Source organism: Temnothorax longispinosus, chromosome 8, assembly GCF_030848805.1.
Source record: "Temnothorax longispinosus isolate EJ_2023e chromosome 8, Tlon_JGU_v1, whole genome shotgun sequence".
Lineage (NCBI taxonomy): Eukaryota > Metazoa > Arthropoda > Insecta > Hymenoptera > Formicidae > Temnothorax > Temnothorax longispinosus.
In genome coordinates this window covers 11,995,151-12,022,060 of record NC_092365.1, presented here as the reverse complement: position 1 = coordinate 12,022,060, position 26,910 = coordinate 11,995,151, and the positions used below count along the sequence as shown (strand labels likewise).

Genomic DNA, 26,910 nt, shown 5'->3' with positions numbered 1-26,910 from the left:
TTTCAGATGTATTATTTGCTATTCCACAAATTAAATTTTTAAACGCCGGTTTATAAACAGTGTTGAGAGAGGACGCATTTCTTCAATTATATAACTTAAAATTAAATTGTGTATCTGTAAGAGAAAAAAAAATATTATTTTGAAAGAGTTTTTAATGCTTCATTGTTAGTGCATTAAATGTTATATATTATTAAATTATACAAACCTGTTTCACCGAAACGAAATTGTTCTTTGCAAACGGTACTATGCTTTGCATCTTTTGTTGCTCTTTCTTATTTTCCAATCTTTTTAATTTAATCTTTTGCGTTAAATGAGGATGTATTTTCTAAATCAAAAACCAATAAAAAAAGGAATTTAACATAAAACATTATTCTTTTAAATTCTAATAAATATTTAAATAAATTTAAAAAATGTATGTAAACATTAAAATATTATAAATAAAAAGTGATAAAATAAAAAAAATATGTAACTTACATTATAATGACTGAAAAAATTTCCAGTAGATGTTTTAGAACCGCTGATCGTTTTAGGGCAATTTTTACATTAAGCTATTATTCGTGAGTCCGTGCTCTTACTTGTAATTTCGTAAAATTCTCCTCTTAAAATAAATGGTAGAGAGGTTGAGGATAATTTGGATGTACTAGGAATACTAGGATTAGTAGTATCAGTAGTATCCGTGCCATCATTTGTATTATTATTATCGTCATTATCGATGTTGTCGACGTCGATCTCCATAGTCTCCAGAGAACTTGAGAAGCTTAAAATTGAATCTTTGTTTTCTGTTCAACCAAAAGTAATTATACTAATCATTTATTATACTATTATTAATATTAATAGTAATATTCTTTTAATAAAAATGTATACTAAAAAAAATGCTTACTGGAACACTGGAAGACTTCACAAAATATGTTTTCAGTGTAGCCTGTGTGGCAGTATCGTAGAGCGTAAAGCAGGTGTTATTTTCACTTGTACGGTTTTCGTGGGTGTGGGAGCTGTCAGATTGAGAAACAAATAGAAAGGAAACAATTATTACAAATGCAATAAATCAATAATATCCATTAACGGTACCGATTAACTCACAGACTGACACAGACTTATAATATATAGGCTACGGTCAACATGACGCTACAAATGCTTCGAAGCATTCTTCTTCTCTTTTCTTTCAACGAAGAAAGAAGGAGAAGAAGAACGCTCCAAAGCATTTGTAGCGTCACGTTGACCGTAGCCATAGACTGGCCCCTGCCGTAAGAGGCAGCGTGGCAACATTAACATATACGGTGCAGACGGAACCTTTCTAGTAGATATGTCTCTTTCTTCTGAGAGAGAGAGAGAGAGAGAGAGAGAGAGAGAGAACGCCAGAAGGCAGAGACAGATCTACTTCATCTGCTAGAAAGGTTATGTCTGCACCGTACATTCGTAACATCTCTTACGGTTACGGCAATATAATTTTAATTAATATAGATAAATAGATAATAGTTATAATTTATAATATATACGATTGCATCCATGAGACCGTGAATCCGTGTGATTTTTCGGTATTGATGACTTCGACACTTTGACACTTTGTCAAATCGATCAATGCGATTATATATGCACAAACTCTAAACTTGTGCTGCACGTATTGATGTATTACTGGTATTACGAGTTTCCAAGTTTTGGCTGATGGCAGAGAACGAGACGTAAATGTCGTAGTCGTGGACGTAGGGTAAGACACGTGCATTATGTATAGAGAGGTTGATTGTATATTGTAATGAAAATCAGAGGCATCTTTTGTGACGGTACTGACAAAATAAAATGTCAGAAACATCTGTTCGGATGGTACTGATAATTACAAATGTGTCATTTGTACATTACAAGCGGAGAGACAGAAAAAATTATATTGGTTGTGTTCTCACGGAAATGGGCGTTGGAGGGGCCCATTTTCAATTTTCTAAATCATATAATTTCCATTTTATATTGTATTTGTACACTTCAGAAAAGGTATGTTTATTGTAAATATATTTCTTACTTCATTTCATAAATATATAAACAGTATATGTATGTGTATGTGTATATATGTGTGTGCAGATTATCTAATCCGATGTTACGGAAGAAACGGGCCTCAGTTTTATAGAGTGCTCTCAACGCACACGTACACGGTACGCACATGTGCATATGTGTGGACCGCAAATTGCTTACACATTTTACCGATGGTACATATGTGTAATGTATTGTACGCTTGTTACCAGAGTAGTTGCAACACTTTTCAAAATAAATTTAGAAACGCGCATTTGGGATGAAAACTATAGTACCTTCGTTCATGCGCAATGATGACATGTATCATCAAACTGTACATACAATATGTGTCATAAACTCAAATTATAATAAACATATATATATATGCAATAAAGATCGTCATATGTAATCGACGTTGCACATTACAATAAAAATAATGTAACTTATCTCGTTCATATACGTAGGGACATATTACAAATTGGCACAATTGTAATATCTTAAATAAAAATATTTCTGTAATTATATAGTTTGTATAATTTACACGCACGCACGCACGCACGCACGCACGCACGCACACGAACACACATTACATACACACACATAATACTCCTATTTGTTGTACCTGAACTTCTTGCACGGTTCATTTTTTCTCTTTTTCTTTGCATATTAGAGAGAAAAGCAGAAAAGATGAACTGTGCAAGAAGTTCAACTAAAACGAACAGGTCTAATAAACATACACATAATTCACACACAATTTATACGTGTGTGTGTGTGTGTGTGTGTGTGTATGTGCGTACGTACGTATGTGTATATGTATATGTCCATTTTTTACTTACTGTCATAACTGAAAGTAAATAAAAGTAAAATGTAAATATCTAAAATATTATGTAATACTTGATTGAAATACTTTATTATAATACTTTATATATATATATATTGTAATACCTCAGTTTTTCTTTAGTTTTTCTTGAGTTATTTGTAATCAGGTCAAAAATTGAATATATTTTTAACATATTTAGTTTTGATGTATTACCAAGTATTTTGAATATTTACACATATGTCTACGTACATACATACGTACCACACACACACACATACACATACACACTAGGTCTGTTCATTTTACCTGAACTTCTTGCACGGTTCATATTTTCTTTTTTTCTTTTTATATTGGAGTCGAAAGGAGAAAGATGAATTGTGCAAGAAGTTCAACTGAAACAAAAAAGCCTAATAAACATAGACAACAATACGCAATACACAAACAATTTACACGTGTGTGTGTGTGTGCGTGCGTGCGTATGTATATATGTATGTGTACATATTTTATTTATTCTAGTACAAATTATTATAAGCTAAATGTAAAAATCCAGATTAGTTCGTAATACTTTATTGTAATACTTTATTATTATACTTCATTGTAATACTTTATAATACTTCATTGTAATTCTTTATTGTAATCTTTTATTACAATACTTTATTGTAATACTTTAATTTTTTGTATTCAAGAATCACGTTCGTATTGGTTTTGACATATTTGGTTCTGATATATTTGATCTGTGTTCTACAATTCACTGCCAGCGTTGAAAATATATAGTACACGTGTGACGTATACTATAAAGTTTTAGCACTGCAGTGAATTTGGGAACACAGCCTTGGTTTTCACACGTTTAGTTTTTCGACATTTTTCATAATATTTGGTTTCATATGGTTTTTTTTATGATACATTTGTGTATAATAAATGAAAAAAATGTAATACAATTGTGTATTTCATTTATCCTTTCTTCATATATTAATATAATTGTTGAGTATGTGCGTGCGCGCGCGCGCGTGTGTACAATTTTATTATAGCAACAGTTGTGTACGTGTGTAAATGCATAATTTGTCATTTTATTTATTTTATTATCAATATGTATGTGCATGTATTGATTAGTAAATATTGAATTACTGTCACATATTTACTATGTATTTATATGTATCTAGATTATATGTATTATATTTGTTACCAAACAATACATATATATATATATATATATATATATATTCCTATAATTTTATGTAATTACCTCAAATGTAATTCGCGACATACGAAAATGTTCGACAAATTGAATGTCTGTATACCTCGGAATTACACCTTCAAAATAATTTTCATTTTTCGGTCTTTCATTGCGTCTGATTATTTCATTATCTGGTAAAGGATCCATCAGATTATTTATAATAAAGTTAAATATGTCATTATTAATTCCGTCATCCATCGCAAGTAGTATATCGTATCCATATTTATTATTATTATTTTCTAGATATTTAACCTTTTGACAGTTACGGTATGAATAAGTAACGGTATGAAGGTATCGCATTGTTTTTTTTCTTTGAGTAACTTGGTAACGTGTGTCGTCAACCTTTATGCCCGATCTACAATAGCTGTAGTAAGCTGTAGTAAGCCTCAAGATGTAAGAAACTGACCAATCACAGTCGATTATTCTCCTCACATTCGCCTGTAATTGGTCAATTTCTTACGGCTTGAGGCTTACTACAGCTTACTACAGCTATTGTAGATCGGGCATTATAGACCACTAGTTTGCTTCGTGACTGTCAAAAGGTTAAATATCTGATTGATCCTTACATATATATATATATATATATATATATATGTCATCCGAAATTTATAAAAATTCTAAATTTTATCACAATGCAGTTTTCTTCGTTCGAATCACGATTATACTGCGAGATATGACAAAAAAAAATGTAAAAATATGATAACATGCGACTATAATCTGTATATCACGTAGTACGAGAAAAAATGCAGGTGTCACCAATTATCTCGTATGATCGAGAGATCGTTAAATCCTATTACAATTTCCTGCTAGTAAAAACGCGAATATTAAATAGAAGTCCCTTAAACTTTTTGCGTTAAAAGTCATTATTCCAACCGGAAATATCGTCGGGTAGCGGTGGATCGGAATCAGCTGGATAAGCGTCGAAATTCGCCGTGTCTGTAGAGCCTTGAACTCGGGGTAGTATTGGGGGGTCCAGAGTTCTACGTTTTCAGACCTTTCCAATTAAACCCAATCGAACCATCTGTAATGGATTCATAAAAATAAATCATTATGATATTCTTTTATATCCTTAAAATGCTAAGAAATGTATTTACTTGTGTTTCTGTATTTCACTGATGTCGCCTCTTTGATATCCAAGACGTTCTGCAGGATTATCCTTGAAAACACATAGAGCAATTTTTTATTGTTCGAGAAATTTTAATGTTTAACATTCGTATTGCAGTCAACAAACATGTTGTTATGCTATAAATATTTACCCAAGAATATATATGAAATATTCTAATACGTAAAAGCGTATCATAATTTACCTGCAAAGCTTTTTGATGAGCGCCATTGCGTTACGCGTGATGGATCTAGGAAATTCTATGGCGTCGATTCCTTTTAAGATAATGTTATACGTCTTCATTGGATCAGCGCCGGTAAAAGGAGGCGTACCCGTAAGTAATTCGAATATGAGAACGCCAAAGGACCAATAAATAATCGGCGCTTATGTCATGATCTTTATTTAGAATGACTTTCGGTGCCACGTATTCTGGTATACCACAAAAAGTCCACGTCTTCCTTCCTTTATCCAACCGTTTAGCAAAACCGAAATCCACAAGTTTAACATATCTAAAAAAAATAATAATAATACAATGAAATCTAAATCCATCTGCTAAGTACTACGGAGCATCTGTTTTTCGATGTATTGAAAATAATAATATCTTAATATGTCCATAAAAATTCCTTAATTTTTTTGAAATAATACATCATTATTATACAGATGAATGTATTCTTACCCTTTATTATCTAAAAGTAAGTTTTCCGGTTTAAGATCTCTATAGATGATGTTTCTGGAGTACAGATAATCGAATGCTTCCACAACGCATGCAGTTAGTATAAAAGCGCGTAGTACCATCGTCGAAATGTCCCTTGTCCCTGAGAACGGTCCATAACTCGCCACCCAAGCAAGCTTCCATCAGCATGTAGAGGTACTTTCGATCTTTAAAAGTCTTAAAAAGTTTGACTACAAAATCGCAATCCGCTTCGCTCATGATCCTTTTTTCTGACATAATGTGCTGTTGCTGTCGCGTCTCGACAATCTGTGCCTTCTTTATTTGCTTCAGAGCGAAGGATCGTGTGCTGTCTCCGGCAATTTGAACTAATTCAACTCTTCCGAAACCACCCACGCCGAGAGTCGCAATAGTCCGAAGGTTTTGTAACCGTACATCCCGGAATTCCTTGAATAATCTAAAGAAATCGCAAGATTTGAATATACTTTTGATCAGTACGAATTAGTTCTGTTATAAAAAGTTAAATACATTTACAAATTGCAAATAAGTTTATTCTCCTCGCTGCTTTTTTTTAAATTCAATTTACTGATAATATCGATAATTTTTTATGGACATTAACAATAAACTGATACATCTATTTTTGTTTTTACATATCTATCCATTTTTATTTTTATTAATCAACTTACTTGAAATGTACAGTTTATTGCTCGGTTTATTGTCTCATCCTAATGCTAAGCGTGGAACATAATTATGACATATAATAATGAGTATAATCTGTTAAAAATTAAGACACGAGAAAAATAGTTTTACACACAAAATTAGTTGCAATAATATACATATAAACTTTACAATAAAAAATTATTTAAATTACTTACTTATAAATTATATTACTGCCGGGTAAAAATAACTGTAATGCATGTGTAAGGTTGTTAAATCTTGGTAATGTTAGGTATCCGAGCAGATTGAATTCACGAAAAGTTGAAATGAGGGTGCCAAAAAACTAGATAGAACAATATCTTCTACGCTGTATAATGCAGTTCTGTTCTTGAATGTCCTTAACGCACTGTACAAAGCGCACTTGCACAAACACGTCTCATCGTGTCGAGAAAACTCGATGAGCACACACAGAGAAATGCCACAGAGAACACCATAAATGGCATAAACGCGGGACTGCAATTAACAGTCGAGCTATGCACACTGACGATAACCGCCACGTGCTTTTATGATACAATCACGACAACGTTAACTCGTGTAACCGGACGAACTTTCATCACTGTACTACCGCACGGCACGAGTGACTGAAACACGAGCGACACAAAACAAATGAGGTTATGAAACGAGAGACATCCGCGTAAACTATAATGAACGAGAGTATCACCGTGAGCACAGTTAATAAATCTCTGCCGGCACGAGCCGATCTTCTCGATCGCGGCAACAGTGAGACGACCGCCGCGCCGATCGCGTGACGCAATGAACAAGATTAGCGCAAGCGTGAAAAGTAGTGTCGAAACGCTGGGTTGCGCGCAGATAGGAATACGGGCGCAACCGGCGCTAAACAAAACAAAATCGAAATGATTATTACATGCAATTTGAATAATATGTCGATCAGGAAAATAGTTTACACGTTACATTGCATATATGTAACCACTAATTACACTATAATCACTTAATTATATCATAAATTCACCGCTTTAATCATAAAATTGCGAAATAAATATATTGTAATTAATTTTCTGATTTTTATTTTATTATTATTTTATTATATATAACATTAAAAAGTAAAAATAGTTATGTTGCAAAAAGACGTTATTTGGACAATTTTAAGACGTCTTCAAAATGACGTCTTTAGATGGTCTAAGAAATGACGTCTTATAAACGTCCATTATTAGCCTATGACGTCGTGGACCAAAAAAGACTAAAAATAGACGTCATTATGTCGTCTTCTGACGTCACTTTGCTACTTGGGAAGCTTAAATCTGATTAAAGAATTTTATGCAATATGTTTCTGTCTTTATTTTGTCTCTTTTTCAATGTAATTTAGTTTTAATTTTATTTTAATTTTGCATTTATGTACATTACTGTAGAGGAAATTATTTACTTTAACATCAAACAGACATCAAAATGACGTCAAAATGACAGTCATAATCACCATCAAGGTATGGGACGTTTTGCAGTCATGATGCCATCATTTTGCCATTATTTTGATTACTTCTTTTGACATTATACCCCTCGTCAATTTGATAGCAATTTGATATCACTTTGACTAAGTTGTTTTTGCTGGGTAGGTACTACGTAGTTAGACCAGCTGCGACAAAGCAGCTAGTAATTTTTACCGTTTAATTTGCATTCGCTCGGCGAGCAGGCTAGCTCCTTTTCTGACTTGAACGCGTCTATTCTCACGCACACTATCTCAAGCACTATATATTTGTTCAAAGAACGGTGATTGGTGAACATTGTTTAATAATATCTCTTTCGTTGAGCACAAGAAAAATGATTTAGAATTTTTATACTATGGGAAATAAATCTGATGGTGATCGATATATAATCCAAAATATAAGCAAATATTTATAAGTAGCAAATTAATAGATCCATTTGCCTGATGATCAAAAATGTCATATTTACTTATTCCGTGTATACACATATCGTCGTTGTTCTTTATTTCTTACGCTGTGTGCAAGAATATTTTTATATATTGGCTTCCTCTCTCCCTCTTCTTCTGTCGCCCTCTTTTCTTCCCTCCCTTTCTCACCCCTCCCTTTCTACCTGTCTCTGTATAGCGCAGCATCCGCTGTCAAATGCGCAAGCTCTACATCTGCAGCATCTCTTGGAAGGGATGATCTGTCGCTCAGTATCGAAAATTCGTGCAGTGCGAGTATAGCTGTTAAGACATTTATAGGTGTAAAATAAGGTCTTTTGATCTTGTTATAGATTCGAAATTGTGAAGCAAATAAATTACGATTGCAGAGATTACCATCAACGAATGGGATAAACGCAAAAGACCGCGTCGTTTCGCATTTCAGGTCAAGAAAAAGCAGCGGAGCGTTCGATTTGCACCACCGATGGCAGATCACGACAATATTTACGACGACGAGGTAATTAATTAAACCTGCTGTTGCATATTAGATTTGAATTCTTCATAAACTTTTTCTATGTAAACAGATCCGACTATTTGTTTCTTAATATCTAAATATAATATAATGTAAGAAATTATAATCTTGTTAAAGAACATCATATTTTCTATAAAGAATAATTATATATTCTATCTCTGTTACTTGCAAACAAATATTACTAATTAATCTTGAAATGACATTAGAAGTATAAAAATGTTATTGATTTTAGCAAAAAAAATATACAAGGTGTTACCTAAATAAGTACACAAACTTGAAGGGGATATTCCTTGGCTGATTTAAGAAGAAAATATCCTATAAATATGTGTCCTAAAATGCTTTGTTTTCAAAATACAGGGTGTTAAAGTTGTGAAGAGAAATAAAAATTTCAAAAATCTGGAAAACATTTAAAGATATTTTATTTAAATTTGGTATGCGTACATATAGTATTAAGAACCATTTTCTAGTACCGATAAAACATTTTTAGAGGAGCGTGCATTTTTGACACCCTATATTTCGAAAATAAAGCAGTTTAGAACACATGTTTATAGGACCTTTTCTCCTTAAAATAAGCCAAGAAATATTTCCTTCGAGTTTGTGTACTTACTTAGGTAACATCCTGTACAATTAATATATGAGAGGTGACAAAATAAATAGATTTAAATTTCCCATAAACATAATTTTCAAATTTTGTTTAAAATTTCATATATAAAATAACAGTTATTAGCACGAATGTCCTCAGATCCTAAAATCACTGAAATACTTGCACTTAAGAATTTGTCTAAATTAGTGATTTTTATAGTCGATTGTGATAAATATTATGTCATGTTAATTACAATGTCCTTTAATTCATGCATTATATTATCTTAAATGTTTGCCAGAACGTTTTTGCTTAAGATGCTCAATTAACATGGAACCTTGCCGAACAGAATCAAAACCAATAAATTATTTTTAATAAAATTTATAAAAAGGATAATATTAATTATTAATAATACAGATTAATGCGACGTCGCAACAGTATAACCAAATAATAAAATGCTATCTAGTTATTTTTTATATGTATCTGTACTGTTGTATACGATAGTTTTGACGTAGAATACAGTTATAGTTACGTGTTAATTACATATGAGAAATTAGACTCATTGAAAGTTAATCTGTTTCGAAACCTATTTTTAAGAATGTGACATATTAATACGCATTTTTCTCCTAACACATTGACGCACGCAGCGCAGCACATCACTTCCTTCCCTATTGATTTTAGCTACAGCAGCTGACTAGCTACTCTCACCATGAAAGCACCTGCAATCCACTTGTATTCTACACACAATTAGTATCGCAATATCAGCGATTTTCAACACTTTTTTCAAATATCAAAAGCCAATAAGAATGTAATCGACGTATTTGTATAAAGATACAATTCCGTCGAGTATTACAATTTTCGTTAATATAATTTTCATCATTTTGTTGATAATTTAAACCACTTATTCACACAATCATCTAACAATACACAAATACGTCAATGGTATTATAAAAATATTTTAAATACATATATCATTATGGTAAATATTAATCTTTGCTCATATCGAGCCTTTTAGATTTTCTGTCATTTGGTTACTCTTGCTATAAATACAAAAAATTTTAACATTATTTAAATTTTGTAGAGTATGATACATTTTAGTTGTAAAATTAAATTGCAGAATAATAAATACGAATAATAAAACAAATATACAATATAATTTGAATTAATATTGAATTAATAATATGATTATCACAAGAGAGATAGAAATTTACGTTTTTAACAACTACGTTATCAATAAAAATTATTAAAAATCTTACCTTACAAAAGTAAAAAATATACACCAAGTACATAAAATATATTATTTAAAAATGTGTGCATTATTAAATAAAAAATTAACTACTCAAAAATAGATATAAAATCAATCTAATTAGCCAAATATTACTGAGGCATGTTAAAAAAAAACAATACTTTTGAAGATATTAGGTGTGTTTAATTAATAGAACTTTATTTTATTTTTTTGTGACTGTATTATAATTTTACATAAATTTTAAGTCGTATCATCCCCTCTCTAAAAAAGGCCAGCGTGCAAAGTCGATACTCGAATATATTGCGGTTATAATGTTGCCTCTTTTCCGCGATGCCGATTGGTTCTCTCGCTGTGCTTACTTCATGAACGATTCGCATATTTTGACAGTTATGTGTCATGTGTATCGACGGGTTAAGTATATTAGTAACAGCTACAGAAAATGGAAAATGTCATAGTTTATTTTAAGTATTTAATTTAAGTATTTTAACGTTTTATTTATTATAAGTATTTAAGTTAAAATTACTTCTACATTAACGGATACTTTTTTCCTTTTGGATGTATCAAGATTGTTTTTTAGATAAGTTTTATAAATCGTTTTTATTATAATCTTTATTTTTAATTTTTTAGAAATGATACTTTGTGTTATTTTTTATTTTCAATAAGTGGTTTTCGTTTTAAAACACTGTTAATACTGCTCTTTGTACAAATGCATTATAGTAACTGTATAAGGTTATTTCTTATACATGGATCTACAACGTGATGAGATTTAAAGCATTGGATAAAAAAAGGAAGTGAAATGATAACGAAAGAAAAAAAGGAAAGAAGGAGAGGTATTTAAAAGAAAGAATTATAAAAGAATTTTAATTCTTTTTTATTTCTGATTATATTAATATATCAGGTGTACCAGACTGTCTATTGTATACAAAATTGAGTCCAATTGAAAAGGTATCTACCGTTGGAAGAAATAAGGTAAAAAGGACATTTTTTTAATAATTTTTATAAGAAGTGAACTTGAGTATCTATAAGAAGAAATTTTCAGTTCAGTTTCAATAAAAAATAAGAGAAAAAAAGAAATTTTGAAAGAAGAAGAAGAAGAAGAAAAACAGAAGTTTTTCTGTATTTTTTTTCTTTAACTGTTAATAAAATTAATAGTTAAAGTAAGAAATAATAATAAAGGCATTATATAAGAACTACATTACGGAAGTAAATGCGATGAAGAGACCACCAGTGGGAGTGCTCTTAGTAATTGAAGCAAAATGTACATTGTGAATAATGTGAAACCATATAAGGTTTGCTCAGGCATATACACAATTACGCAAATGTTACACAGTAATAATAAGTTCAAAATTCTGTTATAACGAAGCATTTTCTATAATATTTATGTAATTGTATAATATTTACGTAATTATAATTATCAAATTTAAATCTATTAATCATTGTTATATATCATTTTTACAATTATTTATACATTTTAATCATTCTGCACTTTTCAAATTATTTACTGAGAGTGAGTGAGTGAGTGAGTGAGTGAGTGAGTGAGTGAGTGAGTGAGTGAGTGAGTGAGTGAGTGAGTGAGTGAGTGAGTGAGTGAGTGAGTGAGTGAGTGAGTGAGAGTGAGTGAGTGAGTGAGTGAGTGAGTGAGTGAGTGAGTGAGTGAGTGAGTGAGTGAGTGAGTGAGTGAGTGAGTGAGTGAGTGAGTGAGTGAGTGAGTGAGTGAGTGAGTGAGTGAGTGAGTGAGTGAGTGAGTGAGAGTGGTGAGTGAGTGAGTGAGTGGTGAGTGAGTGAGTGCTGGTGATGCTGGTGAGTGAGTGAGTGAGTGGTGAGTGAGTGAGTGAGTGAGTGAGTGAGTGAGTGAGTGAGTGAGTGAGTGAGTGAGTGAGTGAGCGTGAGTGAGTGAGTAGTGAGTGAGTGAGTGAGTGAGTGAGTGAGTGCGTGGTGCGTGAGTGCGTGAGTGCGTGAGTGAGTGAGTGCGTGCGTGAGTGCGTGAGTGAGTGGTGCGTGAGTGGTGAGTGAGTGCGTGCGTGCGTGAGTGAGTGCTTGAGTGAGTGCGTAGCGTGAGTGCGTGCGTGCGTGGTGGTGCGTGCGTGCGCGTGCGTGCGTGCGTGCGTGCGTGAGTGAGTGAGTGAGTGAGTGAGTGAGTGAGTGAGTGAGTGAGTGAGTGAGTGAGTGAGTGAGTGAGTGAGTGAGTGAGTGAGTGAGTGAGAGAGAGAGAGAGAGAGGAGTTAAGAATTCACCTTTGTAATTAAAAGATAATAGGCATGTTAAAAATTTCGTATGCAATGAGTTATATGTACAGTTTATGACATTCTTTCTTTTATTTTTCGAGGTTTTTAATTAATTATTATAAATGTATTTATATCTTTGCGAAACATAAAATCAATTTAAATAAAAATATTTGTATAAAGTCATTTAAAAATCATGTTATTATATACCGTTTTTGCGGCGGTGTGGTCTAGTGGTAGAGCGCCAGACTCGTAATCTGAGGAACCAGGTTCGAGTCCACTAGAGCCATGAATCATGGAAAAGTTTTTTTTCGAAAAAACCGCGCCTTTCCGTGCAAAATGCGGAGAAAACTGGGCTCCGTCTTTCGGAAGAGACGTTAAACCGTTGGTCCAAAGGAGGGAACAGTAAGGTAGTAGATGAATTGGAGGTTAGGGTTGGGTACGTCCCTTCAAAACGCTCTTTAAGGCCCCTTGGGGTATGTAAAGCAAAATCCTTTTTTATATACCGTTAAATTTTTCTTAATGTGTGGTATTACTAAAAAAAAGTAGCAATATTAAATATTGTTGTAAATTTTGTTTTGTGTAATAATATATTTAAAAAGCTAAATGGCGCACGCATAGCGCGCGTTTGTAGTGTTCTCGTCATCTAAAAAAAGGTTCCCTCTCTTAAAAAAGGCGTGCAAAGTCGATACTCGAATATATCGCGGTTATTGTTGCCTCTTTTCCGCGATGCCGATTGGTTCTCTCGCTGCGCTTACTTTATTTGCAGCTGTCATCGTATATTTTGATAGTTGTGTGTATCAAGAAGTTAATAGTGTAATAGTAATAGCATAATGTTAAAGATAAATAGCGCGCGCGAAGCGCGCGTCTGTGGTGTCTAGTTAAAATAAAACATAAAAACTTGGCATGACCAAATAGCATTTATCCAACACCAAAGATTATTGTATATAATATTTATTATAAATAGATAAGAGATAAACATTGATAACATTTAATTAATAATATCTAATTAATGCTCTGATAATCGAGTTTACGAGTATAATTAAATATTATCAAACTTGTATTAATATTTCTATTGTGTAAAATTATATATTATTGATATTATATTGCGGATAATACTTAAAATTAAAATTTGCAAAATATCAAAGAAGAGTAAAAACATATGTATCAAAATGTGACACGCCAATGCTTTATTTTGATTTTAAGTCCATTTTATACATCTGAGAAATTGCATGAAATCACAATAGAGTTACAAAGAAATAAAATAAAATTTTAATTAATTAAACATATGTAATATTTTTATAAGTGTCCTTTTTTAGATTTATGTTTGTCTCAGTGATACTTGGCTAATTAAAATTTCATATCTATTTTTGGGCGATTTATTGTTTATTTAACAATTGTATATACTTTTAAGGTAATTATGCAGTAATAGGGACCACCCTCCGATGACCTTGACCTTGACATATGTTGTCAAGTCACATATGTGACGAGATAGTTGACATATCTCGTCACCCTCCTGAGTGACCTTCGGAAGGTTTTAGCCGTCGCTCGTTATTCGTTAAAAAGTTATTAACAAAAAAAGTTTTGACAATATAGCAGCTATTTTGAGTATTGGAAGGCATAAATAACTAATATATACGTGTGTGTGCCCTGCTTTAAAGAAAATCACAACTTCTATAAAGCAGGACATACACACGTGTGTGTGTGCCCTGCTTTAAAAAAAATCACAACTTTTATAAAGCAGGACATACACACATGTGTGTGTGCCCTGCTTTAAAGAAAATCACAACTTCTATAACTTTATATGCTTTACCAAAACACAACTCGGTTCGCGTGGAAAGTATATGCGTGAACTATTTCGGGACTACCGCACCTCCCCCGAAAGCACGGGGGGGGGTGTGCGTGAACCTCGGTTCGCGTGGAAAGTATATGCGTGAACTATTTCGGGACTACCGCACCTCCCCCGAAAGCACGGGGGGGTGTGCGTGAACCTCGGTTCGCGTGGAAAGAGTATGCGTGAACTATTTCGGGACTACCGCACCTCCCCCGAAAGCACGGGGGGGGGGGGTGTGCGTGAACCTCGGTTCGCGTGGAAAGTATATGCGTGAACTATTTCGGGACTACCGCACCTCCCCCGAAAGCACGAGGGGGGTGTGCGTGAACCTCGGTTCGCGTGGAAAGTGTATGCGTGAACTATTTCGGGACTACCGCACCTCCCCCGAAAGCACGGGGGGGGGGTGTGCGTGAACCTCGGTTCGCGTGGAAAGTATATGCGTGAACTATTTCGGTTGTGATTTTCTTTAAAGCAGGGCACACACACGTATATATTAGTTATTTATGCCTTCCAATACTCAAAATAGCTGCTGTATTTTTCAAACTTTTTTTGTTTATAACTTTTTAACGAATAACGAGCGACGGCTAAAACTTTCCGAAGGTCACTCAGGAGAGTGACCTTGACAACATATGTCAAGGTCAAGGTCATCGGAGGGTGGTCCCTATTACTGCATAATTACCACTTTTAAATATCTTTTATGTACTTAACATGCATTTTTATTTTTGTAAAACTTTTTATGAGATTTAAATTTTTTATATAGATTTTTATATAAATCATTGGTAATTATGCAAAAATACGGACCACCCTTCAATAACCTTGACCTTGACATATAATGTTGTCAAGATCACTTTTTTAAGTGTAGTTCAAGAAATAAAAAAGTTCAAGAAATATAACAGTTTGTGTCAGTGCTAAGGGAAGTAATTTGCTCATATGTATGCTGATGACGAATTATTACTGGTAATTTCACTGTTTACGAAAATATTTAATAAAAATTAATATGTCAATTAAAAAAATTAAGTATCTTATGCAAAATTAGAAAAAAAGAAAACTTAAAATAACATAAGCAATGAGAAGTGCCGTTTTCTGTCGAAGCGGATCTTAATGCTTAATAATATTTCACAATCAATTATTATTAACCTTCAATTAGCACACATAATGTGCTAATTCGCACCATTTTTTTTCGTTCAGCACTTTATATATTTCAATTTTTCACATAAAAATAATTAATTTTTCCTTAAAAAAAGTGCACTACTCGATTGCCAGGGAAATTTTACATAAATTTTTATTAAAAATGACTGAGATACGACAGTTAAAAGTTGTCAAAATCTCAAATCGCACTAGTGTGGCATTTAACCCTTTTAGGTCACACTGGGTAAAATGCACCCCAGCGTTTTTTTGACTTCGAAAACGACCCAGTAAACCAATGGAAATGGGCCTTGGGCCGCCATCTACAGGTAGTTGGGACCTTCAAGTATCGATCCCCGTCGGTGGTATATTTTTCGGCCCGTTAGTTTTCTCTCGGCATTTTTTTTCTGCAAAAAATCGCACCTTCATACCTCAAAATCAACATACTTTTTGGAACGGCCGCATAAACTGCATTAATGAGTGAAAAGTGCGTCATCTGAGGATAAAAAAACCGTTTGAAAAATTAAAATATCTTAAAAATTGAAAAAGTTACATTAGAGTTTTTGTGAAAAGTCACTTTTCCGACTTTTTTTTCAACAATTTTTTTACATATGTTAAATTAATTTTTTGCAAATCAAACCTATACAGTCTTTTTAAGGAAGACTTAAACTACAACAGGATATTTTTTTTTTCCTTAAGGTCACCTACAATTTTTTATACACGTGCAAACACGCTGGGGGTGTATTTCACCCAGTGTGACCGGTACGGGATTCTCGGGAAATGTGACCTAAAAGGGTTAAGATGGCCCAACCGAGGTGTGCTAATTGAGGGTTAAATACATGTTTAATTTTTTTAAATTGGCACTGCGTGCCAATATGGATTTTGTCGGACTTAAAACGCAATTGTGTAAACTGAAACTAGAAATAATTTGATATTGTCAAGTAAAATAATATACTAGAAGAATATTTATAACAGTTATACAAATTTATATGGATAGATTCATTATAGAGTATATATTCATATATGATTATCTTTAACTTTATAAATATACTTTTACATTATCACACATGATAATATATTAGTATATAAAACCATATATGACCTTAATAAAGTTATACTTAAAGAGGTTTAGTCATATAATATATTGTTCAACACTATATTTCCATTTCTTATTTGACTATATACAATTATATATTTACTAATATGAACAAATAAGAGGTATTTTTTCCCGGGTATTTTTATATTCCCCATAAAATCTTTTTAAGTATAACCTTATATAGCCATACATATATATAGTCTTATATGCTTGTATATTATCATGTCTGATCATGTAAAAGTATATAAGGTTAAAGATAATCATATATGAACCTATACTCGGATCTATCCATAAGTTTATATAACTGTTATAAATATTCTTCTAGTATATTCTTTTACTTGACAATCAAATTAATATGAGATATTATTTCTAGTTTTAGTTTACACAATTGCGTTTTAAGTCCGACAAAATCCATATTGGCACGCAGTTTAAAAAACTGAAAAATGTATTTAATAATAATTGATATTGTGAAATATTATTAAGCACCAAGATGCACTTCGACCGAAAACGACACTTCTGATTGCTTCCCACACAGCAAAATATATCAAGATATTTAGAAGATATCTAAATGACGGAATATCTGATTGCGCAAGATATTATGAGAATATCTCAGAGACATCTCCAAGATTATAAAAAGTCATGATAACCACACAGCAAAATATATCTCCAAGATATCTAGAAGATATCTGAATGACGGAATATCTAATTGCGCAAGATATCATGAGAATATCTCAAAGACATCTCCAAGATTATAAAAAGCCATGATAATTTCATCTCTAGATATGATATCTGATTCTGCATATATGTCGGATATACCTATATGCCTTATTTAAAAGCAGATATATGTTACATACAACCCAAATAGCAAGAAGAAAAGAAGAGTTCTTTTTAAATTCTCGATTTATGAAATTAATTCTTTTTCCGTATTTATTCTCTGTTCTAAAATGATTCTTAAGAGTTCATAAGAAATTCATTTTTATGTCACCAATTCTGAGTTCTCTTCAAATATAAAAGAAGTTCTTTTCATAAAAATTCGCAATAAATTCAAAATTATGCTTCAATACTATACCAATACTTTGCATTTTGTCATCTCCGCACTGCGTGAAAAATATTAGAGCCAAATATCTCACAGGTTCGCCTTTTATTCTAGTGCGTAAGAATTTTTGCTCACAAGAAGGTACTGGTGCATGTAGCCACGTCGCGGCAGCGCATGTTACTAGCGCTCGTCTGAGCAAAAATTTTCCAAGTCCCTTCGCGGTGTGTTGCTTTCGCGCCGCGGTCGTTACCTCTGGCGCTGCCTGAGTAAAAATTTTTAAATTCCGTCGCGGCAAGTTGTTGCTTTCGCGCCGCGGTCGTTACCTCCGGCGCCGCCCAAGTGAAAATTTTCTAAGTTTCTTCGCGGCGTCTGGCTTTTGCCGGGGAGAATCGGTATGGAGTCCAAGTCCTCTCGGATTGTTTTATTGGCTACAAATAAACTTGAGTTGATCTTTATGAAATATAAGAGCTAACTATAAATCGACCATATATTCGAATGCAAATGTTGCAGATATGTTTTTTTCAAAGATATAATGTGATATCGAGTAATGATGTCCTGCAGATATTCTGTGAATATCTGAAAATAAGATATCTCAGATTTGACTTAAAATTGTAGGCATAAAGATATCTGGCTAGATCTCAGATATATTTTGCTGTGTGGGTTATGTTATTTTAAGTTTCTTTTTTTTTAATTTTGCATAAGATATATTTATTTTTGTTTTAATTGACACCCAGGAAAAAATCTCTTATAATGTCTTATATGCTTATATAAGAAGTGATCTTATATGCTCCCGGGGAAAAAAAATTAGATCTGCTGAGATACCCTGCGAGAAATGACCCATCGAATCGACATCTAATTGATGTCGAAAACATATATCAAAAAATAATTTAAATATTCATCGATTTTGATTGATTTATGTCACAACTTTCGATGACTTTTAGACTCAGAATAAATCAATTTTGACTTGATATTAAATATTATTTCCTCACTACAGCTATGAGTCGATTTCACCGTCTCCGATTAACATGATTCTCCGATTAAACTCACTCTTCGTCTCTTTCTAAGGAGGCAGTTAGAAAGAGATGAAGAGTAAGTTTAATCGGAGGATCAAGTTAATCAGAGACTGTGAAATAAGTCCTATATTGAAGTAAATTATCAGAAGCGAGAAAAAATATAAGTTTTTTCTTGTATTGTACATTAAAATAAATGAATATATTCACATTCCACTACTTATTGTTCAATAGCATCCTTTCTAAAAAAAGGCATGTTAAGTCGATACTCGCATATCTCGGTTTTTTGTTGCCGCTTTTCCGCGATGCCAATTGGTTCTCTCGCTGCGCTTACTTCATTTGCAGCTGTCATCGTATATTTTGACAGTTGTGTGTATCAAAAAGTTAATAGTGTAATAATAATTGCATAATGTTAAAGCTAAATAGCGCGCGCAAAGCGCGCGTCTGTGGTGTCTAGTATTTGTAAAGTATATCGAAAATTATCTTCTTTGTTGTCCTTTGTTAGTAAATAAATATGCAATTTAAACAACATTTCTAAAAATTGGTTTATAACAAATATAAAATTAACTTGCATTAATTAAATATACACTAGTAAAATTAAACGTCTATTACATTACAAAAATCTAGTCTTTAATATTTTATCAAATAATATTGAATATTTGGTGATCATTATTGAATATTGAAAATTTGATAACATGAGTAGCGAAACTTAAAAATATAATTTTATTTCAACATATAATGCAAAAAAAATACATATATCTTATCTTTTATTAAAATATAAATACAAACTTAATTAAAAGTTGTAGCTAATAACTATTTATTTCTATGTATATACTATGTAGATAAATGTAAATATCTTATTGTATTAATATTTATTATTAATATTTAATTAGTTGCTTAATTTAACTTCTTGTTTAATAAATAAGCGAATGTAGTACTGAATGTACTTATATTTTATAATATTTCAATTTTGTTGTGATTTTTACAGTTATAAAGTAACAAATTAATGAAAATAAAAGCCTAAAAAAATTAATGTAATTATTATGCTCAAATCATAAAATCTTTACATTACCCATGTCTGCTAATACAATTTTCTATTTATATTGCATTCTATATAATGGCAATGTTATTATATTTGACAGGCGAATCAAAATAGCTTTGAACTGATATCGAAATGATGAAATATCGATGTCTTAACAGAAAATACATAATTTGCCTATTTAGAGTCTGGCGCGATAAATGTGTATCACAATAATCTCTTCTTTTAAAAAATGTCATAAAGCACAAACATCGAAATAAGCTTCAAATTTCAAGCATTATTTCGATATGATGTAATATCGATGATTTCAACGTCAATTAGACGTCGATTCGATGGGTCATTTCTCGCTGGGTATGACCAGATCTGATTCATCAGATCTAGCCAGATATAATTTGATCTGCAAATGCGCTCTATCTGGCCAGATCTGAACAGATATAACCAGATCTGACCAAATATAATTTGATCTGCCGAAATATAATTAAAAATTATGAAGAGATGTAAAGTGTTATAAAACCATAAATATATTGATTTAATTTGAAATTGTGTGCCACTTTATTATTAGCGTGCAATACAACTGATGACGTAAGTTGTATCGTACACTTGATTTATATACCATTCTTATACTATCGTTTGTCATATTTTCAATACGAGAAACGGATCTCATCGAATGCCATCTATCGGATGATCCGACATTTGCATAACCCGGGAAAAAGAGATTATATATTAATAATTATATATAAATATATATGATTATATATAATGCAATTATATGTATGAATTTTGTCTCTATATGAACATATATAATGATATTATATATATGTAAATATATATATAATCATATATGACCATATATTTACATATATAGTTAATATATATTGAAAAAGAACTGTTAACTTCGATAATAAAACATTGCTAAATTAAGGTGTATATTTTTTCAAAAGCTGTAGAATCAAAAGTGAAATAATTTATTCCATATATGTATTATAACTTGGCACTGCTTGACGTGAGACAGTGCCGTGTCTCTTGATACCGTTTTTATACCACTGTTCGTCAAATTTTAAATACGAGAAACGAATCCTATCAAATGCCATCTATTGGATAATCCAAATTTAAAGTTTATGATTATATATATGATTATATATAATCTATATGGATAAATGCTTTTTATACATAATTTATATACAAATTATTGAACTCACATATAATTATGTCAAATTGTATATGAAACATTTATATATATTTAAATATATTTTAATCGCTTGTATAATTATATATAATTATATATATTTATATATAATTATATATAATTATATATATTTATATATAATTATATATAATTATATATACCGGGTGTTTCATTTTAATCGCCCCAGACAAATATCTCGAAAAATATGAAAGATACAGAAAAACGTTTCAGACAAAAGTTGTTTGGTTCGAAGGGGGGCATAAGATGGTGTCATTGGTTTGACTTTGAATAAACGTGCCGAGGTCATATGGAGTTCAATTTTGTTTTTTTTTTTAAATAAAACTCTATTTTTCATTGCACATTCTTGTAGCTTACCTAAAGAGCTTTTCCAAACCCTATATTTGAGTATTTTTTCATGAAGTACTTTTCGAGTTACAAGGCTTGAAAGTTATTGGGTTGCAATTATGTATCCAACAGAATGGTAGTACATTTGAACATTTGCTGTAAACCAAAAATACACAATGTGACTTCGATGTGACCCTACTTGTGAGTCAATCGGTCTTGCCTTCACTGGCCGGATCAATGTTGGGTCTTGCCTTCACTGGCCGGATCAAATTTTGGGTCTTGCCTTCACTGGCCGGATAAAATCTTGGGCCTTGCCTTCACTGGCCGGATCAATGTTGGATTTTGTCTTCATTGGCCGGTACATCTTGGGTATGCTAATGCCGGCGGGATTGTAACTTTCAAGCCTTGTAACTCAAAAAGTATTTTATGAAAAAATAATCAAATATAGGGTTTTGAAAAGCTCTTTAGGTAAGCTACAAGAATATGCAATGAAAAATAGAGAGTTCCATTTAAAAAAACAAAGTTGAACTCCATATGACCTCGGCACGTTCACTCAAAATCAAACCAATGACACCATCTTATGTCCCCCTTCAAACCAAACAACTTTTGTCTGAAACGTTTTTCCGTATCTTTTATATTTTTTGAGATATTTGCCTGGGGCGATTAAAATGAAACACCCTATATATATATCTTTTTTCCCGGGAGGGTAAAACAAAAAGGTCGGGACACTGAATTATCTCGGAAATATGACGTTTTCGGAAGAAATGTTTTATACAAAAGAGTTGTAGGGTATAGTCTTTGCGCAATACCCCCTCCCCGTGGTCACTAAGAAGTTCCCGCAATTTGAGGGTGTTTCTTTATGTTTTCGGGGGTGGGAAATTCAATTCTATTGGTTTTTTTCACCTAACTTTGCGCAGTTATTTGTTAATAACAATTTTATGTTAAAAAATCCATTTTTAGAATGGACAATGCGAGTTACAAAAAAATGTGTTCAACAAAAGTTTTTTCTCTCTTTCTAACGAAGAAATACGTTTTTGAATTTTTCAAATCCGTCGAGTAGTTTCAGAGATATGAGCAACAGAACGACAAGCGGTGAGGGCTAACGGGTGGTCTGTGCTCACGCTGCTCTAGCGCAGAAAAACAAAAAACATCAGTCGTATCACATCTTTCGTGAGATTGTTCGTTTTAATTCAGTGCGTTTCTGATCGCTTCTTTTGTCTTTTTTGCTCTTAAAATTCTTTAAATTTTATTAAAAGTTAACATAACACTGTTTGTCAAATTTTAAATACGAGAAACAGATCGCATCGAATGCCATCTATCGGATACTTTGAGATGCAATATTCTGATCTGATCATATATAACCTTATATGACTATATAATTTGATATACAATTATATTATTTTTAGTTTAAATTATAAGGTATATTTGCAAAGTAATACGATTAATATATTTGTTTATAAAAACTATAATACATATTATAAAACAGTTTTTCTCACGAATTATTATAGGTAATTTCACTGTTTACAAAAATACTTAATAAAAATTAATATGTCAATTTAAAAAATTACGTATCTTATGCAAAATTAGAAAAAAAAAGAAAACTTAAAATAACATAAGCAATGAGAAGTGCCGTTTTCGGTCAAAGCGGATCTTGATGCTTAATAAAATTTCACAATATCATATATCAATTATTATTGAATACATGTTTTAGTTTTTTAAATTGGCACTGCGTGCCAATATGGACTTTGTCGGACTTAAAAACTGAAACTTAAACTGACTCGGACTTAAACTGAAACTAGAATTAGTATCTTATATTAATTTGATATTGTCAAGTAAAATAATATACTAGAAGAATATTTATAACAGTTATACAAACTTATATGGATACATTCATTATAGATGTATATTCATATATAATTATCTTTAAACTTATAAATATACTTTTATATGATCACACATGATAATATACTAGTATATAAAATCATATATAACTATATAAAGTTATACTTAAAGAGATTTAGCCATATAATATTGTTCAAGATTATATTTCCATTTCTTATATGACCATATATAATTATATATTTACTAATATGATCAAATAAGAGATATTTTTCCCGAGTATATAATCATATATGGTTATATATTGCCATATATAATTATATACTCTCATATATGGCCATATAATATTGTTTAAGATTATATTTTCCATTTCTCATATGATCATATACAGGGTGTTAGATATAAAAGTATACAGCCAAATAGGGGGGGTAGATTGGGTCAAACTGAAAAAAAAAGTATTGTACCATTTTGCAAAATTTGCAATAGTTAACGAGTTATTAAATAAAACGTCTGAGCGAATGAGCGCACAAGGAGCGATAGAGGCAGGCCTCGGCGCGGCTGGCTGGGCTGGCACGGTGCCCGGCGCGCGGCGAGCGGTGGGGGTCGAGAGACGAGCGGCGAGCGGGGCGCGGCGCGGCGCGACGAACGTCGAGCGACAGATGTTATACACTGCGGCGAAAAAGTATTAGAGCCAACACATACTAAACTTACGATAATTCCTTCGCGTAAACGGGATTTTCCTTCGCGTAAACGGAATTTTGTAGTAACTTACAATAATTTACTCCGCGTAAATGAGTGAATTATCGTAAGTTACTACAAAAGTAACGCGCTCGCGTAAACGTAGTAACAGGTAGCACACTCCCCGCCTGGCAGTGTCCTCGAATCGGATCACGCGGGAGTATTAACGGCGATCGGCCGCGAGGCCTCACGCCACTCTGACACGCTTGGCTCTAGAACACCGTGACCGCCGGGGCACGAAGCCCTCGGGGCACGCGTTCCGCCTAACCGAGTAAGTAAGGAAACAATGAAAGTAGTGGTATTTCACCGGCGATGTTGCCATCTCCCACTTATGCTACACCTCTCATGTCTCCTTACAGTGCCAGACTAGAGTCAAGCTCAACAGGGTCTTCTTTCCCCGCTAATTTTTCCAAGCCCGTTCCCTTGGCAGTGGTTTCGCTAGATAGTAGATAGGCATTGCCGTAGCGTCTTACGCCTTAGATAATATTAATTAGTTTAGCTTGAATTATGTGTAATAGAAACATTTAATATTAGTAAATTTAATTATTTTGCATGTCAAAGTTTACGAGGTTTACAAAGCTTTACTTTAACTTTTGTTTATGTTAGAATAACTTTAATGATGCGTGTCCACCTGCGAGTAAAACTCTCGAGAGTAGCTCTCGAGATTGATTCTCGCAAATGGACATATTCCTGGAGAGTACCTAACGGAGAATAAATCGCAGCTCGCGGCGAGCGAACTTTTCAAGACCTACTCGCAAATCGACACGACGTTATTTTACTCTCGGATATCAGCTCGCCAAGCTCGAACGCTGTTCGTATTTTGAGAGCTACATGTTGAGAGTAAAAACCGAGATGGCAAAAGTTTGTTCCTTTGATGACACAAAGGAACTTATTGAATAATGCGGAAATCATGAACTATTGTAGAATACTACTGTGACAGAAATAAAAAAAATTTTAAATGTTTATGTTCGACGAATAAAGTGCGAACGGTCGGTCGGTCGGTCGGTCGGTCGGTCGGGACATCTTCCTTTATATATATAAATATATGGGTCCATATGTCATTATATATGGGTATATATAATTTTAAATATGACTAGATATGAACAATAGATCATATATGCACTCATGTATGGATACATATAAGATTTATATGGAAGTATATGGGAGACCGGGGCTAAACCGCCAGTTTTTTTTCGGTGCCGATTTTTAACAAAATAAATAATTTAAGTTAAATATTGTATACCACTGTAAAGAGTGAACCTTTAGCTGCAAAATTTATTTAGGAAATTTTTATCTACGTTGCTTTGTTTAACCGGTATGGAGCAAAAACGACAACGGTGCAAAAATTAAAATCTCAAAAATGCCGGGGTTGAACCGCCACCCCCCGGGGCTAATCCGCCACACTGCGATTTCAATACATATACGTATACATCTAATCCTGAAAAATGATAGGATACATTTTAATAATTGTTTTTTAAGAGAAAAATATAAAAATTTATTATAAATTTTTATGCGAAACGTTATTAAAAAATAATTGTTTTACCTATTCCATAAAACAATTTAGGCACGTGAATACAGATCCTGACGAGGACGACGACGACGACGACGACGGCGACGACGACGACGACGACGACGACGACGACGACGACGACGACGACGCCTCGCCGTACCTCGCCGACGTGCCGTGAGCGCGAGCAATCTCGAAAACAACGGTCCGCCATCTTTTCGGTCGGCCAAAACACCCGCTTTGCGACGATACGTGCGTACCATTTCCCTCCTATACAAACTGACGCACGTGCAAGGGAAGACAGAATCACGCTCAAGGGAAACCTAACCTGAAATTGCCGTGAGCTGAAGTCGTGCGCCCGGCGCGCCACAGTGACGAGACTGGCGGACCAGCCCCGGGTGCTTACTGGCGGATAAGTCCCAAACATAAGTTTCAGGTTTGATCGCCCACGAAATATTAGACATAAACGATAATAAAAAAACTACACTGGATTCGTGTTTAGCATGCATTACTCTTTATAATCACGTACCTCGAGATTTGGAGAGCAAATGTTATTGCCGATATTACAATATTTTCACGCGCAGAAAATTTCACTTTCACCTTCCGAAAACACGTTTGCCCTCGTAAAAATCATAACACGGCAAGTAACCTGCCGAAACTCCGTTGGTTACATGGGTACCATAAGCAGAGTTTATAATGTTAATAGCGAGTTCGCATAATATACAGGTTCCGAGATATTTGATTTGGCGGTTCAACCCCGCTGGCGGTTTAGCCCCGGTCTCCCCTATATAACTTTATATAGCGTTATATATAAAAATCCGGGAAAAGACCTCTTATTTATTTATATTAGTTTATATTAGTTTATATTAGTTTATATTGGTAGAAATATGATTATATATAATCATATAAGAAATGGAAAATATAATCTTAAACAATATTATATGGCCGTATATATATATGAGAATATATAATTATATATGGCCGTATATAACCATATATGATTATATACTCGGAAAAAAATACCTCTTATTTGTTCATATTAGTAAATATATAATTATATATGGTCATATAAGAAATGGAAATATAATCTTGAACAATATTATATGGCTAAATCTTTTTAAGTATAAGTTTATATAGTATATATGGTTTTATATACTAGTATATTATCATGTGTGATCA

At 32.8% G+C, this 26,910-nt stretch overlaps 1 protein-coding gene and 1 pseudogene across 5 annotated transcripts in view; one reads left to right on the top strand and one right to left on the bottom strand.

Moving 5' to 3' along the window:
• Positions 1–880: 880 nt before the first annotated feature.
• Positions 881–8,421, bottom strand: LOC139817795 (cGMP-dependent protein kinase, isozyme 2 forms cD5/T2-like; annotated as a pseudogene).
• A 246-nt stretch (positions 8,422–8,667) lies between these two features.
• Positions 8,668–26,910, top strand: part of Dpp10 (Dipeptidyl peptidase 10) — a 235,589-nt gene continuing 217,346 nt past the window's right edge. For 3 of the 5 annotated variants that reach the window (XM_071785411.1, XM_071785409.1, XM_071785408.1), the window contains exon 1: positions 8,668–8,913. In XM_071785411.1, coding sequence (XP_071641512.1) covers positions 8,881–8,913 — 33 coding nt within the window. In that variant the 5' untranslated portion in view covers positions 8,668–8,880. Of the gene's footprint in view, positions 8,914–25,788; positions 26,168–26,910 lie in introns of all 5 variants that reach the window. The other 2 variants (XM_071785413.1, XM_071785412.1) reach the window with 1 other exon arrangement.